Source organism: Dipodomys merriami, unplaced genomic scaffold (genome assembly GCF_024711535.1).
Source record: "Dipodomys merriami isolate MVZ:Mamm:240054 unplaced genomic scaffold, mDipMer1.0.p SCAF_70, whole genome shotgun sequence".
NCBI lineage: Eukaryota > Metazoa > Chordata > Mammalia > Rodentia > Heteromyidae > Dipodomys > Dipodomys merriami.
The window spans coordinates 3,480,159-3,498,545 of NW_027206291.1; the positions used below are offsets into that span (position 1 = coordinate 3,480,159).

The window sequence follows — 18,387 nt, forward strand, 5'->3', positions numbered from 1 at the left end:
GTCCTGCTGGTCTCCTTGCTGTTTTCTCAACACTGTTCCTTCCTTCTGTGTGCTTCTCTGAAGGCTGGGGTGCTGCCCTTCCTTAGCACCCCCACTCCTCAGCCTCTCTATAGATCCCCATCATCTAGGCCAGAGACACTTAGTGAGGGATGGATGGACAAAGAGGGCCGAGCAGGATTACTCAGATGTTCCTCAAATCTGAGCCCCAGTTCTTCTAAGAACTCGTCAGGAATGTGCGGGCCTCTTAGTCCTGGGAAGGAGGACATAGAAGGCTCTTCTGGGGAATCTTCCAGATGCTGCTGGAAGCTTGACTGCTGTTTGCAGTGACTCCTCTCAAGGACTTTGGGGGAAGTGGGAGGTGGACAAAAAGCCAGTCTCATCAGCTGCCTCCAGCCCTGGGCTCCCCGGGCCCTTACTTTGCAGCCAGGAGTCTCTTGGAAAGCGGAGCTTGCTGCCCACTAGCTTGTACTGTCCTCTCCAAGATAAGAAAAAATCTGGGGTGCAGCTTCTATCAATTCCCTGGGCCTGCCAAGCTGACATCAACCCGAAGGCCATCTCCATTTCCCCTGGGCCTCTTTGGGTCAAGGCAGTCCTAGGCCAACACTCACCCAAACCCAGGGAGCAGCTTCTCAGGGGTGGCGCGGGGTGGCCCCACGGGCGTACAGCACACAGCGGCAGGGGATGTGTGTGTGTGGGTGCCCTGTTTCCTCCTGTGCTACCTCCCCCAGTGCAAGGACAAGGGCTCTGAGACGACACAGCAGGCGCACGGGGCAGCAGCATGTGGGAAGCTGCGAGGAAAGCACCCACACTAATCATCAAACCAGGAGCAGGCCAGGGAGGCTGACCAAAGTAACACTTCAACTTATCTCTCTGGAACCGGGAGCATGCATGAGGCAGGATATTAAAGATGAAGAAGGCCAGGCATCTGTGGCTCACGCCTGTAATCTTAGCTAAGTGGGAGGCTGAGATCCAGAGGACTGCAGTTCCAAGACCCTATCTCAACAAATAGCAGTACCCAGTGGAGTACACCTCTCAATGCAGCTAAGGAAGCCTAAACTGTGCAGGTCCTGTCTAGGCACATGCCTGGGTAAGGAAGTGAGACCCTATCTCAAAAATAACCAGTGTAAAACCCGGCTGGAGGGAAGGCTCACAGCGGAGCACCTGCTTAGCAAGAGTGAGGCCTTGAGGCCAACCCTAATAGTGGAAATGAATTTTGAAAGGATGAAAAGTCCCCAGGGATCAGTCAGTGGAGCGGATGCAGGAGCCATCCACAGTCCTCTGCCCGATGGCCGCTATGACCCTGGAGAAGGAGCTCCGGTGTGTGAGGTGTGCAGGTCCCTATTGCCAGGTACAAGATGGCAGGAGGATTGCATCCAACCAGGATGGGACTATGGACGTGGGGCATCTGTCTGCACACTCCATGGTGGGCAAGTTTATTTAGAAGCTAGTTTTCGAGGCTGCCTGTGTGACCTTGACTGGACAACAGGCCCTGGGGCCAGGCAAGAGAAGGGATGGAGCAGGAGGCTGCTTTCAGAAGCTGACTCTATAAAGGATTGGGAGTGTGATAGGCACTGTCTTCTTGACCAGGGGAAGGGCTCCCGAGAGCAAGGCCAGAACTGAGAGTCCTTTCTAGAAAACCGTGGCTCCCATTTGGCTTGCCAGGGCCTGGACTGTCTCTGTGGACTGGCTGGCTGCTTGTGGCAAAGCAAGGATGACAACAGACCCACGTGGGAGATGTCAGCGCTGTGTGTTTTGAACCACAAACGGTGGTTTGGAGGCCTATCAGAGGCAGATGCTGAAAATGCATGGATGGGCTGTCCTCAAAAGTCAGGACATCAAGGGTGATGAGGGTCAGGCCCATGCAGGAAGCTGTCCAGCCAGAGGGTTCATTCTTGGCCCTTCCAAAACTCCCTGGTGGGTCTAATAAACACACCCAGCACTCGGCAGTGCTCTGGCCTGGAGCTCCACTCCAGCATGATTCCAGCAGGCTCGAGTCTGGACAGATGGCTGCTTGCTTTCCCCAGATCAGAGAACTTAATCTGCATGTGGTCTGGTCTTCTTCAAGCTGTCTTCTGAGAGCCAGAAGTCTGATATATAGAGACCTTTTCCTGGTACCGAGTCCTCAGTGGCCAGGGCTCTGATGAGGCTGAAAGATGATAAGGGCCCTTTCTAAGCAAGCCACAACTGATTATAGTGAACTCTCAGGGTTAGATGCCCCCAGGGACCATGGAGCAGAGAGCAGCCCAGACATGATGAATGAGACCTGCTGGGTAATGTGCACCATTTCCTGAGTGACAACACGGGGCAGAATAAGATCCAAGTTTGTTCTGATTCTGATGAATAAGAGTTTACCAGTGAATACTACCCCCAGGAAAAAGCAGGATTGGGTTCCATCTGACTTGATTTATGGCTCAACTGACCTAACATAAAATTTAGTTTGCCTTGAGCATGTCCAATCAGTGCAGAGAGGCAATTAATGGGAACCATTAGCAACTAGCCTAAGTAGTCTGCAGAAAGCCCATGGCAGCAGGCCCTGCTTGGCTCAGAGCTGTCACCAAGTGGTTTGACAGTGCTGTTCCCAGGTCTCTGAAGTTATGGTAAAACCAGCGTGTGCACGTATGCTGTCTGCCTGGCCCTCGGCACTATGCCAGTGCTTATTTACAGGCTGCACCCTCGGCCCCATAGGCCTAGCTAGTCCTGTGGTGGCTGAACTCAGCTGGAGGCTCTCTGCCAGGTTAGAGACTGCTTGCATTTCTCAGGATTAGAGCCTCTGACCAGCTGTCCACAAGGATTGAGAAGCTAAGTTCTATGGACACAGGCTACCCCCAGAGGCCAGGAGTAGACACAGGCATACATCCATGCAGGCCTATCTGAGGTACGTGGGCCTGTGTGTTTTTGACTGTCTCTACTGACCCAGACTGACCTTGGCTGCTTGCTCTGAAAGCTGCCGCTGCCTCTGTGGCAGGCTGAAGAAGCTTGTCCGTTCTCTGAGGCTGTGCTAACTCAAGTGCCCAACAAGGAAGCTACGGCTGCTCTGTCAGAACCACAACAGCACCTCCTGATTCTTTCCTGTGTGGGGGCCACACTCCTGGGCACCGTACAACAATTTTTCTCATGGCTTCTACCCCAAACCTTCCTCTGCAGCATGAAGGATGGTTTTGTCCTGCCAGACTCCACACACACAGAGGCCTGCTTCTTCTTTTTCCTTCACACATTGAATTCTCTGAAGTTAAAATAGAATTCTGAGCCCAGCAGGGCTGATCGGTGCTCCCTACAAGTCCTTGGTGGCTGAGACTCAATCTTGCTGGATGTTCTGGGAGAATCGCTCAGCTCTGTGCTCTCCAGTGGCGTACAGAGCCTTGTTAGGGGGCCCTCTCCTGTCACCTGACATCCTGAATGTAGTACAGTGTTTACAGAGGCTTTTTGCTCTCAAGAGTTTGCACTCTCCACTTCCACCTGTTTTTTGGTTTTGTTGGTTGTGGCATTTGAACTCAGAGCCTGGGTGCTGTCCCTGAGCTTCTTCCTCCTCAAAGCTAGTGCTCTACCACTTTGAGCCACAGCACCACTTCCAGTTTTCTGGTAGTTAATTAGAGGTAAGAGGCTCATGGACTTTCCTGCCTAGGCTGGCTTCGAATCACAATCCTCAGATCTCAGCCTCCTGAGTAGCTAGGAATAATGGTGCTGGCTCTACCTGTTATCTTTTAGATAACTGTGACACAGAGGTCACAAGGGACTTTTCTTCTTCCTGCTCTGACTGCAGACAGCTCATGACCTACCCATGTCCAAGCACCCCTAGCCTCACCACATTCCCTGGACCAGAAGATCCTGTACCTGCATATTCGAGGAAGCCAGAGCTCCTAGGGGTCCTAAGATGCTGAACCTGAATGCTTTAATCAGGGGAGAGAAAAGAAAATCAGAAGCTGGGAGGAGAGGGTGGAAGTAATTTGGAAGGCTCCACCCCCTACTTAAAAGTCTTTGGGTACTTCATTTCTCTCAGAAAGCACACCAGAACTGGTCTTTTGCTGTGGGTACAGATGCCCCCATTTACAAAGCCCTGCTGTTGAAGGCTACAACTTCTAATTTTTTGCCAGCACAAATGAAAGGGAGTTGAGGAAACTCTTGTCTCTCACCACCAGCTGCTTATGCTGCCTTAGGGTCTGGACAGAGGGCCCCCAGGGGAGGGGCAGGACTGAAGACCCCCTGTGCCGTGGACTTACCCCTGCCAGTTCTCGTGGAGCGGGAGGCGGAGGAGTGCTGGCGGAAGTGCTAGCGGGGACAGGAGGTTCTAGGGCAAGCTCGCCAGCTGACTCGGGGTGACCTGTGCCATGGTGGGGGGCCTCAGCCTCCCCCCGAGGCTCCTCTCCTGAATCCGACAAGTCTTTTTGCTCTGCAGAGGACTGGGAGCAAAAAAGACAATTTTCCTTCAATGTACATGGAGGCTGGGGAGGGGGGGGAAGGGGGCAGGGCGGATGGGGGATGGGTCGGGTCAGAGATGCCGAGAGCCTGTGTTCTGTGACAAGGTGGCCCTCCCAGGGCCACAGGGGAGAGGGAAGCTGGTTGCCACTGTCTGGTTATGCTAGGGGTGCTCTCTCAAGCCTGGACCCTTATTTTCAAAACTATGGGGTGGCCAGCATGGAGCTATTCTGCTTCTCTGCCTCAAGGGACAGAAAGTCCTCTGGGGTACCAAGAAAAGGACACAATTGTGCTATGAACCCTTAGTGACTCTCCTCAACCATGCTGACCAGGAGCTCAAGGTCATGGGGATGTGGGCTAGGGTACCCCAAGTAGAGAACTGGCCCTAAATTCTGCATCTGTCTTTCCCTCAGCACCTGTTCTCGTGTCTTGCTCATATATCTTATGACAAAGGGCCTCTGGCCTTGATGGGTGCAGATGTGGGGCAAACATTTTTGTTTCACTGGGCAGAGGGGCCTGGCGCAGAGTAAGAGAGGGCTGGTCTGGAAATCTGCACCTCCTATCAAATAGCACCCAGAATCTTTCTAGGTGGGCTTGGGACTCAGGAGGCTTCCTTGGGTTTGACACTCTGGGTTCTAACTCCAAGACTCTTTTTTTCTAGAGAAGTGGGGGATACACTTGGTGCCCAATCCCCAAGCCTCCCGTATGACCCTGTCCAATGACGCAGAGCTGTGGCTCCCACCTAATGACCATAACCTATATGTGGTCACCTGACTCCACACACGGAGGGGTGTGTGTCTAGGGTGTGAAGCACTTGGCATTAAGACAGGACAGTCTTTGAAGTCATCCTAAAACATGCCTAGGTGACACAAGACACAGATATGAGCTGACACCCAGTGTCAAAACCAAGTCTTTTTAAACATATGGAAACAGCATTTCCAACGACCCTGTACTTTGCTGTAAGCATTTCCACGACCACTTCTGCTGCTGGGGTGCCGTGGAAGGGCTCCCATGGGGGGACTTGAACACTCTTTCCTTCCCATCTCCATTCAGGACAGTGCCCCTGAAATGCAAGGCGAGCTTCAGAGAGTGCTGGTGGGCTGCAAGCCCAGCCCTCAGGAGGCTGCGGTAGAAGGAGAGCAAGTTCCAGGCTAGCACACATCACCAAGGGAGCCCCGTCCCAAGAAACAAACAACAAAAGCCGTGGGCCAATTCTTCTAACAGGAAACAACAGAGGGACCTGGCAACTTGTCCTCAGCTAAGGTTTTGTCACTGGCACCCACAGCAAATGTGATATGCCTGCAGTGTGGTTTCTGCCACTGAGCAAAACCAGAAGCTCCTACACTGGCAGCTCTACTTTCTATTCCATGTCTAGTCTTTCATCTGAGTCGTGATTCAGCAATGCTACAGGGGACACAGGCTTTGTTTTCAGTGCTGGTAATGGAACCCAGGGCCTCACACATGCTCAGAAACAGCTTACCACTGAGCTGCAACCCTGTCCTTTTTTTCTTTTTAAGCCAAAGTTACACTGACTTTGCCTGAGATGGCCTATAACTCTTGTTTCCCCGCCTCCCCCTCCTGAATGCTAGAGGGGATGGACTCTTTTGACATGCTTCCCTTAGTTCTAGTTCTTTTTGCTTTATTTATTTACTGTCCCTCAGCTCTTCAGCTCAAGGCTAGTGCTCTACCACTTGAGCCACAGAGCCACTTCCAGCGTTTTCTGCTTATGTGGTGCTGAGGAATCGAACCCAGGGCCTCATGATGCAAGGCAAGCACTCTATCACTGAGCCACCTTCCCAGCCCCTTTTTGCTTTATTTTTGAGAATAGGGTCTCCCTTTTATTTCTGGACTGCCACCTTCCTGTTCACACTTTTCACATAGCTGGGATGACAGATGTATGCCATTGCACTAGGTTTCAAATTTTCATTGGTGAAAAGTATGATGGCTTCTTCTTCCAGGTCTGCCTTCTCCTGCCCTCTGCAGTAGGAAGCAGAGAGAAAATAACGCAGGCACCTGCCACACGGTGTTCACCTGCCTCACCCAATAGCAGAGAGATGAAGAAAGACTGTGTCCATTTGGCCTTGCAGGCCCACTGAGGGCTCCTGCCCTTCAGTGCCCTTCAGTGACCCCGCCACAGAAGAGTCATGGCAGAGGGGCACTTAACTACCAAGAGCTGAAGGGCAGTTATTTTTAGAAGCCCATTTGGAATTGGCTCTGCGTCAACATTTTAATAACAACATCTGCCCATCTCTAAATGACTCAGTAGCCTTTGTAGCTAGTCTTCTGGTTCAGCTTTAAGGCCAACCCTTTAAGGTAATTCCAAGGCCTTCCATGCAAGTCAGACTTCAAGTTGGAAAGCAGCCAAAACCCCTAGCTATGAAAACTAAACTGAGACAGAACTAGTGATTTCTTAATTTATTCCTTAGGTGCTGGGGATAGAACCCAGCGCCTTACAAAACCTATGCAAGTGCTCACATCCCAGCCCTGGATCAAGAGACTGGAATCGTTCATTCCCATTATCTGTCTTAAATCAGAGGTTGACAAACTTTCTGTAAAGGTTCAGAAGGCCACTAAATATTTTTGTTTTGTTTTGTTTTTTTCCTCCTTCAGTCATGGGGCTTGAACTCAGGGCCTAAGTGCTATCCCTGAACTTTTTCTGTTCAAGGCTAGCACTCTCCCACTGTGAGCCACAGCTCCACTTTCTGGTTTTCTGATGGTTAACTGGAGATAAGAATCTCATGGACTTTCCTGCCAGGGCTGGCCTTGAACTGTGATCCTCAGATCTCAGCCTCCTGAGTACCTAGGATTATAGGTGTGAGCCACCAGTGCCTGGTGTGTTTTGCTTTTTTGTGTGTGTGGAAATATTGTGCATGCACCCTCCCCGGGCAGGTGACCCTCATACAAGTGCCTCCCACTGTCTAGTCTGTCACACTGTAATCTCACGGCCACACAGAGCTGAGAGGAAAACAGGTGATGGTGGTAGGCTTAGTTTGCTGACTGCTGACTAAAAGTGGTCCAAATGATGACACCAAAAATTCCAAATTCTAGGAAAGTCCTGTTTTTATCAAACAGGACTTTTGAGAAATAATCTGAACATTCAAAACAGATATTTATATTTCTACCACATCCAACTCCTAAGACTTTAATAATATTGTTTCCAAAACTTCAAGCCCCTTCATATGACTGACCATCCAAAGGACAAACATGTAAGAACAAATTACACCGCGCTGCTCAGGCAGCAGAGGAGGACAGTGCAGTGACCTGGAAAACATTACGTGGCAAACCAAAATACACTGGACTAAGTTTTATAGGCCCTTTGGTCTTTCTTCACTGAAAGAATCAGCCAAAGACAGTTTAACTGAAGTGACTATGTGAAGTTACAAGCATAGCAGATGTAAGCCCAGGCACATGGGTATCTGGGGTGGGGTGGAGCGGCCACTTCCAACCCTACATAGGCTCTCTGTCTTTGTCTTTCTCTTTCTTTTCCCACTCCCTCTGTCATCCCCAAGCCTCTCCCTTCTTCCTGGCAGACAACTAAGGACTGGCCAGAAAAACTGGGTCACACAAGGAGAAGTTTGGCTCTTCTCACAACCAGGGAGGGAAGACACAGGAACACCAGCTGGACTTCCACGAGCCCGTCACAAGACCAGCAGCAGCTCTACACCTGGGACCTACAGAGCATCTTGTGCAGGAGGCTGCCCAATGCTACCTAGCACCCTCAACAAGACACAAACACACTTCAAAACACATCAACCTGTCGCTGTGAAGCACGGCAACTACCACCAGGCCAGGGGACACTGGTGACAACTACTGGAACATGAGGCCCTGGGCCTCACAAGTCGGTACACAGCACCCACTAGTGGGCCTGGCTTTCCACTGTCAATGTCTGGGAAGGTAGAAACCATGTGGTTGTATGAGCACCAAGAAAGACACTTCCACAGCAGCTCCTGCTAGGCCCAGAATGGGGTGGGGGTGGGGGTGGGGGTGAGGTCATGACAACCCACAAAGATAGATGCTACAGAGACAAAACAAGCAAACTAGTAAAGATCATAAGTGTGTCCATGCCAAGCTGCTTGGGATACAAGCCACCTAAAACCTTTGTACTCTGAATGGTCCTAGGGTTGGAGCTCACTTGTCAAACGCGTGCTCTACTACTGAGCTGCACCCAGCCATCTCCTCAAATCCTAATAGGTCCTGGTCTCTCTCTCTTTAACCATCTTGCTGGTTCTTCTCTGAACTTCCTGTTTTCCTTCTATCCAGCTCTCTGCCACTAGCTTGGCTAATGCACACAGCAATTTTTTCTTTTTCTTTGTTGTGCCAGTCCTGGGGCTTAAATTCAGCCTGGGCACTGTCCCTGAGCTTCTTCTGCTCAAGGGCAGGACTCCACCAATTGAGCCACAGCGCCACTTCCGGCTTTTTCTGTTTATGTGGTACTGAGGAATCGAACCTAGGGCTTCATGCATGCTAGGCAAGCACTCTACCACTAAGCCACATGTCCAGTCCTGTACACAGCATTTCTAAAAGGAGGTATCAGGAATTAGGAAGGTGCTGAGCACTGATTTACAAAACTTCTTCTCTAAGAGCTTTCCCCAGAACCCGAAGCCACTGGGCCTTACCCTCCCAGCTCAAGGCAAAGGCCCAAAGGCCCCCACTGACAGCCAGTCCTGTGTGGGTCAGCAACCTGGACAACGGGTTCTCTAGGAGACAGCAAGTTCAAGAGACGCAGGAGTGGTGGGAGTGGAGAGAGACATACCGGCCCCTTACCTTTTGTCCTTTATCCTTCTGAAACACAAAGACAGGTGGAGCAATGGCAGGCTTTTCTGCAAAAAGAAAAATTGTTTTTTTTCCCCCAACACTATATTTATGTAGTAAACAAAACTATGTCCATTTGCAACAGATTATAGAACTATGTGCATATATAAATAGAACTAGCAACTGCACAGATCGTGAAGTGATTTAGAACCACTTCTTCCCAGGGACACTTGATGCATGAGTGTGCCCAGCTGGGGGACACTCAGCCCTCAATGGTGTGGGGTCTGTCCCCCTTCTCCAACAAGTCACACTATCAGAAAATATCTGGGATTCTCTGGGGACAGGTGTGCAGGAGAGCAGGTGTGGGCAGCTGCTCAGTGCTGGCTAGACACCAGATCTGTAAGTGCCAGCTCCTGAACTCCAAGGGTGGTGCACTAATTTCATTCTTATTTTATTGCTTTAATTTGCAGCCTTTGGGCACAAGGCTCATGTTCTCTGGAGAGGTCACTGGAGGAACAATGCCAACATTCGCCTGGCTTCTCTGTGAACACTCAAGGAGGAGGACAAGCTGGTAGAGCTGCTCAAAGCCTGGCACCTCCTGAACAGCTAGCTGCTGGTGGAGAGGAAGCACTCTGCCTGCTCTGCCACCTGACAGGCAAGGCCAGCATAGCCTGTGGGTTCCACACAACCGTTCATCCCCTACCCAGGTCCACAATCCCTTTCTTAGAGGTCCTGGCACCAGTGGGGGACATGCCATTATGCCTCTCCCCACCAGCTGCAGGCTTGAGTCCTCTCCACCATGCAAGATACCAAAGGCACTGCAGCCTGTTGGGCACATGCCACATGCTGTGCCCTGGGTCTGAGGCTGCAGCCACAGTGCCAGGATGCCAGCCACAGGCTGGGAGGGGACAGGGCGGGGCCACACTCAAGAGCTGGAAAGAAAGGATGGCAGTCACTGTTCAGGTGGAAAGAAAAGCCAGGGGAGGGAGAAAAAGAGTGGCTGCAGGAAGACCAGGTGAGGGGGAGACTGTCAGTCCTGAAAAGAAAGATGGCTGGCTCGAGGATCAGGTCTGAAGGAATGGGCAGCACCAAGGCAACCAAATGGATGGTACCCTGCTCCCCAAAATCCACTGCTGGAGAAGCAGGACACTGGTCTTGACAGGCAAGAATCTGCCGGTGGTAACATTCCTGCCATCACAGTGAGAGTGGTCTCACCACATCTGAATCTGAGTGAGCATGGTCTACCATGCACAGCCCCCACTCAGCGAACAACATGCATAAGACTCAGGGGCACTCAAGAAGAAGGGGTCTCCAAGCAGCTTCCACGCTGCCCTAACTACTGCCTTCTTAGACAAACACAAATAAAAGAGAAGGAACGCGTCTCTGCTAGACAGGAAAGGACACCAGGGAAATGCCAAGACTCGGCACCAAGCAGCAGCTTACCCAGTGTGCTGAACACCTTCTGCTACTACTTCTGTAGCTCTTAGGCCGCAGTGCCACTCCTGCATTTGACTCCTCAACTCTGTGATGCCAGGACAGAGCCAGGGTTCCAGCCAGTTTGGTGACCCCTCAACCTCCATCTTCTTTATGGATCCACCCTACCTCTGGTTCCAGGCCAGGCAAGGACAGTACTACAGCAGACCTGTCCTGGGGATACCAGCACATGAACACGGCCACACCTTGCAGTGGAGCTCTATAGGGAAGAGGTGGCTCTCTCTGTGCTGGGCTGCTGCAGCCAGCCATGAGCCACAAAGTGGGTGCCCAGACCAGGGCCACTCCAGAAGAAAGCAGAGACAACCTGGCCCAGAGAAAGATACCTAAACCTTGGCCAAATCCAGAGATGCCAGTTGTTGCTAACCCAACTGTCCCCTGGTCACCAGCAGACTGAAGACTGAAGGATGTGGTCTAAAAGGCTCAGACTTAAATAAGTGCGGTGTCTATGTTCCATGCCCTGTGGAGGAAACCTCAGGCTAGCCTGTGAAGCAAAATGACTTCCTGTTCTTTTACAGCCTGCCTTTCCTGAGATGAACTTCACAGTTCAGCTTAGATCCCTAGCTGCCTGAGGCATGCTGTGAGGGGAGGGGAGGAGTGGACAGCACAAGGAAACCAAACTCCAGGTGTGGACACACTGCCAGGCCAGCCAGGAACAGAGGCGTTCCTTGGAATGAGGAAGCACCGGCTGACCTGGTGTGCACATGATGTGTGGGTTGCCACACAGCTGCAGCTATGAGACCTGGATGTCAGGACGCAAAGGTCCTGCTGAGGGGGTGGAAAGGGGACATGGACAGGGATGGGATGGACATCTGACAGAGGAGCAACTGCACTGTACGTGACACATAGCTCAATGGCAGACTAAAGGAAGCCCTGAAAGCAGCCAGGCAGGTGAACATCCAATTTGGTCCTCTATAATTCCCCAGCCAGGCCTGGTCCTGGTCCCTACCCCAGAACTGCTCAGATTTTTCCTGCCCTGCTCTGCTCTACTTGGCCATGCCCCACAAGGGAGGCTGAGAGACCAGACACCTCCAAAGAGCTTTGTGTTCCAGCATAATCAACTGCTCCACACAGCAGCTATACAGCCAAATAAATATATACCAATCCCCAACTGTGCAAGGCACCACAGGAAAAAAATGGAGAGCAGGAAGCTGAGGGGGGCAGGGAGCTGAGGGCAGTTACAGGGGATGGGGTGTCTATTCTTGGTGCTGGGCCCAAGATAGTCAATCTGCTGGCAGACAGCGCCCACCCCTGGCAAGAACACTACGGCAGAGTAGCTGGCCTTACCTGGCTTGCTTCCTCCCTCTGTACCTGCAGCACCCAACAGTTCCACATGTAGCTGCGCTGGACCAGCAGTTATGAGCGAGTGGATGTCACTCACTCTTGGGTGATAGGCCCCAGCCCAAGGGTCCCTGGCTGAAGGCAGGTTTGGTATTTGTGACTAATTCAATACTGTACTGACTAAGCTGCAGGCAGAGCCTTGGCTCTGGGGAAAACGCAAGGCTATGGCAAAAGTCTGCCCCCAGCAAACTGTCCTGACTATCCAGGACCACTGTGCAGCCCTGTCCCACACTACTGGGAGGAAATGGCACTGGGCTCGGCAGCTGTTCTACACCCTGCCTAACTGTCTTCTCAGCGATGGCAAGGGGCCAATCACCACCAGAGCACCAGGGAGTGTGAGGGCCCCAGGCCACCAGGGAGACACCACGCAGGGAGATACTAACCAGTCCAGACCACTTTACCAGGCTGCCCACCAAGTGCTTTTCTTGTTATTTGTTTCTTTTGGTTTTGGGCCACACTCTCCATTGAAATTACTTTGTGAAAACGTAGCCAGCCAGGAGAATGGCTCACCACAGCATATCCAATGTCAGAAGACTGATAGACCAGGCAGTGGTGGCCTATACTTGTACTCCTGGATACTCAGGCTGAGATTCAGAGGATGATGGTTTGAAACCAGCAAGGCAGAAGAGTCTATCAGGCATCATTTCAAAAAACAACCAGTGAAGTCTTTAGCTCCCATTTATTATGTGGGAAGCAGGATATGTTTCTCTTTTTTAATTTCTTTCTGCCCCAACCTTCCCCCCTCCCCCGCCTTTTTAAAAAGTCAGTCATGGGGCTTGAACTCTGGGCCTAGGCGCTGTCTCTGAGCTCTTCAGCTCAAGGCAAGCATTCTATCACTTGAGCCACAGTGCCACATCTGGATTTCTGGTGGTTCACTGGAGATAAGAATCTCACACTTCCCTGCCCAAGCTGCTTTGAACCATGATCCTCAGATTTCAGCCTCCTAATAGGGTAGCTAGGATTACAGGCGTGAGCCACCAGCACCTGGCTATTTCTTCCTACTTTTAATCCTATTATACTAAAATAAACCCTTGTTAAAGCTTTAAAGGAGGTATGGCTCAAGTGGCAGAGTGCCAACCAAGCTAGTCAAGCAAGCCATGGAAGTGAATGAGGCCCTGAGTTCAAGCCATGGTCCTGGCAAAGAGAAAAAGGAAAAAGAGTGACTGATCAGAGACCCTGTTACTGCTTAGGGAGCTCCAGCTCCAGCTCCCAGCACACCAGGCGGCAGGCCATCAAGAGGCTGGCACTGGTCTGTAATGGCTGGGCCTCCGTCTCTCCTTATATCCTCCCTCAGCTCTGGCTACCCAGGTTCTACAGTCCGGGACGTGCAAGTGGCAGGTACTTCTGTCCATCTTGCATGTCCTCTCTGACCTCACATACCACTGGATTCAACACCTGACCCCATTCTCTGTGGAGAGGACAACATGGAGCTGGCCTGCGTCTCATGGGGCCCTGTTGAAGCCTGTCCCCAACTCTCCAGACACTGCCATATTATTAGAGTCCTGCTTTCAGACTCCACGAGCCTATGCTGGCCTCCAACTTGTTTCCCCCAGCTCCATGTCTCGTTCTAGTGGACAACCCTCCCCAGTGCCTCTAGCACCAGATTTTGCTCGCATCACCTCACTGAGTCCTGTCACTGCCGAGAGGTAGCACACAGAAGGGAAGGGAACATCCTCAGAGAGGGTCAATGACCTGCCCCAGATGGGGCTGGGCCTCAAAGCTGGGGGGGAGGGGGTCAGCTCTGAAGCCCCTACGCCTAGGCTTCACTGACACAAAAAGGAGGGCTGCCCTCCTCCCTGTCTTCTTCCTCCCCTCTCTCCTGCTGGCAGGCCTCAGCTGTGGTGTTGACATGCAGCTGTCAGTTAACACTACGGAAACATCTGTGGAAGAGCGGAGTAAGCTGAGGCTGGTGATGAGTTGTGGGTTGGAGAGAGGCTGCTTCTACCTGCCCGTGACTGGCAGCCTCCTGAGACCTGGTATGCAATTACTCCTACAGCAGATTCACACACAGGGAAATCCCTGACGGCCATCAAGAAAAGAATGAGACACACGCTGCAAGTGCACACTCCCCAAGCTAGTAGTGACGAGCCATGTGCATTCTGGCCTGGCATTCAGAATGGGTGCTGGCAACAACCTCTCTCTCTCTCCTATGCCTCCTCCACAACCCACTTCCTCTCTACTCTGATTTGCAGGGGCCCCAGGCATGCCTGTTCTCCAATGAGCTTCCTTCTCACTCTCAATCTCTACCAGTGGCTGCCCACAGCCTGTCGTGGAGAACCTCCGGTGAAAACCACAGGGCAGAGAACCTGGGTCACCTCTGCCTTTCAGGCTGTCTGTCACCTCTGAACTGGTGGGTGATTCCTACACCTTCCAGGAAGCTGCCCTGGCCGGAAAGCCACTTAAGAATTCTGGACCAAAATATCAGCACGGTATTTGTGTAAAACTAGGTTTAATCCTAGGCTGATGTGGCTTAATCTTCTTATCTATGAAAGAAATATGGACAGCATCTTGCCAATGCAAACAATAGTCGATCAGTCTGTAGTGAATGTCTTACCCTGGTGACACTCTTTATCAACCCATCAAGTCAGCTGATTTTCTCAAATTCTCATCAACAGTTGTGGGCTGTAAAATGAAGCAGCTGGTGCTGGCATGTCAGCACTACTCTCTGAAGAATGGCCCTGATCTCAGCCACATGGCTGCCAGGCGATGCCGCTCTTCTCTGTGGGCTGCACACTCAGTGCTCACTGGGCTTGTGTGTGGAAGGTGGGGATCTCACAGAGATCCAAGAAGAACAGGTTTTGGAGGTGGTATCTCACACATTACAGTTTGTTTTAGAATGTTCTTCATTCTGCCATTAGGTTAATATACTGAAACCCAGGCCTAGCTCCAATGCTCTAGTCCTCCTGCCAGTGCTTGACTTCCAACTATGCAACAGCAACGAGGTACTCAAGTCTGCTCAATGACCTCTGCTAGGCACGGCCTCACTGGATGTTTATTGTACCACTGGCCAGGACGAATCAGGAAACAGCCTGAGAGGCCTTGGACACCTGGGTGCTGTGTCTTGAGTCATGGAGCTGGCTTACTTGTAAGCTGAGTGTCTCACATCCTGAGACTCCAGGAATGTGGAAAGACATTCTGCTTTCGTTATTTCTGTCCTTACTGGCTGCAGGGAAGCCCTTCCCCACCTCCTCTGCCCCACACAGACTGGAAGACTATGGACACCTTCCTGTCCACAGAAGCTCTGCAGCTTTTAAGAAGTGGACATGACCAAGCCAGCACCTATCCAGAGCTGTGGGAAGAAACCCAGTGCTGCAGCTGGTGGTGCTTTCCCAGTCCGCCGCTAGGTGGCGCAGCGGGACACAGCTGAGGCGAAAAAAAGGTGAAAGGCTTGGGGAAAAGTTCCAACAGAGCATGAACCCCCTCTAAAACCGGTTTGGAAGGAGGGGGTGTGGGCTGCCTCGGTTGGGAACTAGCTGGCCTTTTTGAGTCATATCCACATCTGTGTAGCTATCAGGAGGGACTGGGGAAGATTAAAAGGTGGACTTGGACTTAAGGGAGGCTGGCACACAGTGGGAGCTTTTGCAGCACCAGTGCCCTTCATAATTATACTCAAAAGACTGCACCTCTCTCCCTCTCTCTCTCGCTAGGCACCAATGGCTCATGCCTACAATCCTAGCAACTCAGAAGGGGCCCGGATGGTAAAAGGCAGTACCTCTAGGGATCCTAGTGGGGGAATGAGCTGTGAGTCTGATTTCTAAACTTAAACGATCTCGATGCAGTTGTCCCGTTCTTATGTAAGACTGAACATCCCTTGTCCAAAGTGCATGGAACCAGGAGTGAAGGGATTTTGGAATGTGGGAACTTGGATCTGTCTTGCATACACGAGATTATTTTGGGAAAAGGACCCAAATCTGTGCTGCTGTTTTCTGATGTGTATTGGGTATGAACCCAAGGCCTGGTACCTCCCAGGAATGCGTTCTACCACTGAGCCCCATCCTCATGTCCCCAAATCTAAGCATAGAGTCCTTCATGTCTCAAAGACGCAGCACAGAGCCTGAAAGCAGCCTCTGGTCATTTTACAATAGCAAAGAACGTTCTCCACTTCGCATGTGTGTGTGTGTGTGGGGGGGGACGCGGGGCAGGGGTGTCCTGTGGACTTCCAAATGCTCTAGATTTCAGGCAGTCAGGTAAGCTAGTTGGTCCACACAGTGCTACGCACAGCGGGAGGCAGAAGTGAATGGAGGGAACCAGAAGGAACCAGTCTTTAGGAGATCCATTCAGGTGGGTGGGAGGAAATGGTGGCTCCAGTTAAGGAAAAGAGGAACTGCCTTGAGATAAGGAAAGGTTTTTGAAAAGTAAGGTCTGTCTTAAACTGGTAGTTTTCTCTTTTTTGTCAGTTGTGGGGCCTGAAATCTGGGTCTGGGTGCTGTCCCTCAGCTCTTCAGCTCAAGGCTAGCATTCTACCACTTGGGTTACAGTGCTACTTCTGGCTTTTTCTGCTTATGTGGTGTTGAGAATCGAACCCAGGGCTCATGCATGCAAGGCAAGCAATCTACCACTGAGCCACCTAAACTGGTTTCTTTACTAGATGGAATAAGGATATATTTTTAGATTACTATACACCATTAATCTTACTTCAAAGTCACTTGAGCTCTTTTGCTCAAGAGCACTCTACCACTTTGATCCACAGCACTACTTCCACTTCAGTTTCCTGGTGGTTAAAATGGAGATAAAGTCCCACAGATTTTTCCTGCCCAGGTTAGCTTTGAACCACAATCCTCAGATCTCAGCCTCCTGAGTAGCTAGTATTACAGGTGTGAGCCACCAGTGCTTGGTGCTTTACTAGATTTTTGGCTAATGGAGCACCCTTCTGCATAAGTAAATTTTGCCTTACTGAGACAATTCTTTATTTTGGATGCACAAAGCAGTCCCCTGGCTCCAAAGAATGCCCCTACCCCAATGTCAACTGTGCCAAAAGGCAGAAACCTTGAATCAAAAATTTGGCAAAATCTTGAATTAGATCTGATCTGCCATGTTAGATACCAGATTACTCCCCAATGGGGCAGATGGTATAAAAATGGCAACTCCCAGGCTTCAATGATAGGCCTCCTCTCCCTCCCCACTCAGCATGTGGATTTCAATGTAAGCAGCATCCTAGAAGCTTAGCAGAGCAAAGACTTCGCTAACCTAATCGCAACCATAGGTGACTCTGTCCCTAAGGGGACATTTATGGAGACCTTTTCTCCTTGTTATAGCTGACGATATAGGGAGTAGTGATTCTAGATAATGCTAAACATGCTACAATGTACAGGGTGGTCCCCATTAATCTCAGTGTTTTAATTTAAGAATGACAGCTTCTAAGCTGGGCACCAGTGGCTCACGCCTGTAATCCTAGCTACTCAGGAGACAGATCTGAGTATCTGTCAGCCCAGGTAGGAAAGGCCATGAAACTTAACTCCAATAAACCTCCAGAAAACCAGAAGTGACACTGTGGCTCAAGTGGTAGAGTGCCAGCCTTGAGCTGAAGAGCTGAGGGACAGCACCCAGGCCCAGAGCAAAAAAAAAAAAAGAGCTAATAAAGGGACACATCAGTGAGTCTACCTCAAGTGTTCTCTCTTCCAATAACCTGAGATTTGCTCCTCCTCCTTCCACTTTACAGAACAGGAGTGTGTCTCTTTCTGGGGCAAGAAAGTGCAGTCCCAAACCATGGACAATCAGGCTTCCAACTGTACCACAAGATGCCAACTGGTGCTTCCTGGCCAGGACCAGATTGAAAATCCCAAGGCTGGAGAGACAGGGAAACCCATCCTACCTCTTTTGAGGCTTCAAGCAGGCCCCAAGACTGCTTCCACTTGCCCCAGTGTCCTTCAGGTATAGGGGTCTCAGGAACCCTTCCCATGCTTGTAAACGAATAAGAGGCCCCAAGTGTTTTGGGAAATGTGGCAGAGAGCTACTAAGATATTCAATATAAAGTGATACTTAGACAGTAGGACTCAAGCCCAAGGAAAATTCAAAACATGAATTTAGGATAATAATAAAGTCAGACAGGGTTAACCTAGACAACCTGTTTTTAAGAAAACCAACTGTTAACAAAAACAACAGCAAGCAGTAAGCACTATTCTACATATGGCCTGCCTGCACTGTACAGAACTTCTGGAAAGCCCACCAGGGGGCAGTCCACTCATGTACAGAGAGTAAAGAAAAGCAAATAAGGACTTTTTATTATTATATAAAAATGGTCTGAAAGTTGGGCGCTGGTGACTCACACCTGTAGTCCTAGCTACTCAGGAGGCTGAGATCTGAGAACCAGGATTCAAGCCAGCCAAGACAGCAAAGTCTGTGAGACTCATCTCCAATTAACCATCAGAAAACTGGAAGTGGCACTGTGTC

The 18,387-nt window shown here is 50.8% G+C and overlaps 1 protein-coding gene across 5 annotated transcripts in view; it reads right to left on the reverse strand.

Annotated features, from left to right (window-relative positions):
* Positions 1–18,387, reverse strand: part of Ranbp3 (RAN binding protein 3) — a 46,723-nt gene that overhangs the window by 21,653 nt on the left and 6,683 nt on the right. For 3 of the 5 annotated variants that reach the window (XM_070008332.1, XM_070008334.1, XM_070008331.1), the window contains exons 2-3: positions 9,178–9,233; positions 4,218–4,397 (exon numbers count right to left, since the gene is read on the reverse strand). In XM_070008332.1, coding sequence (XP_069864433.1) covers positions 4,218–4,397; positions 9,178–9,233 — 236 coding nt within the window. The remainder of the gene's footprint in view (positions 1–4,217; positions 4,398–9,177; positions 9,234–18,387) is intronic. The other 2 variants (XM_070008336.1, XM_070008335.1) reach the window with 1 other exon arrangement.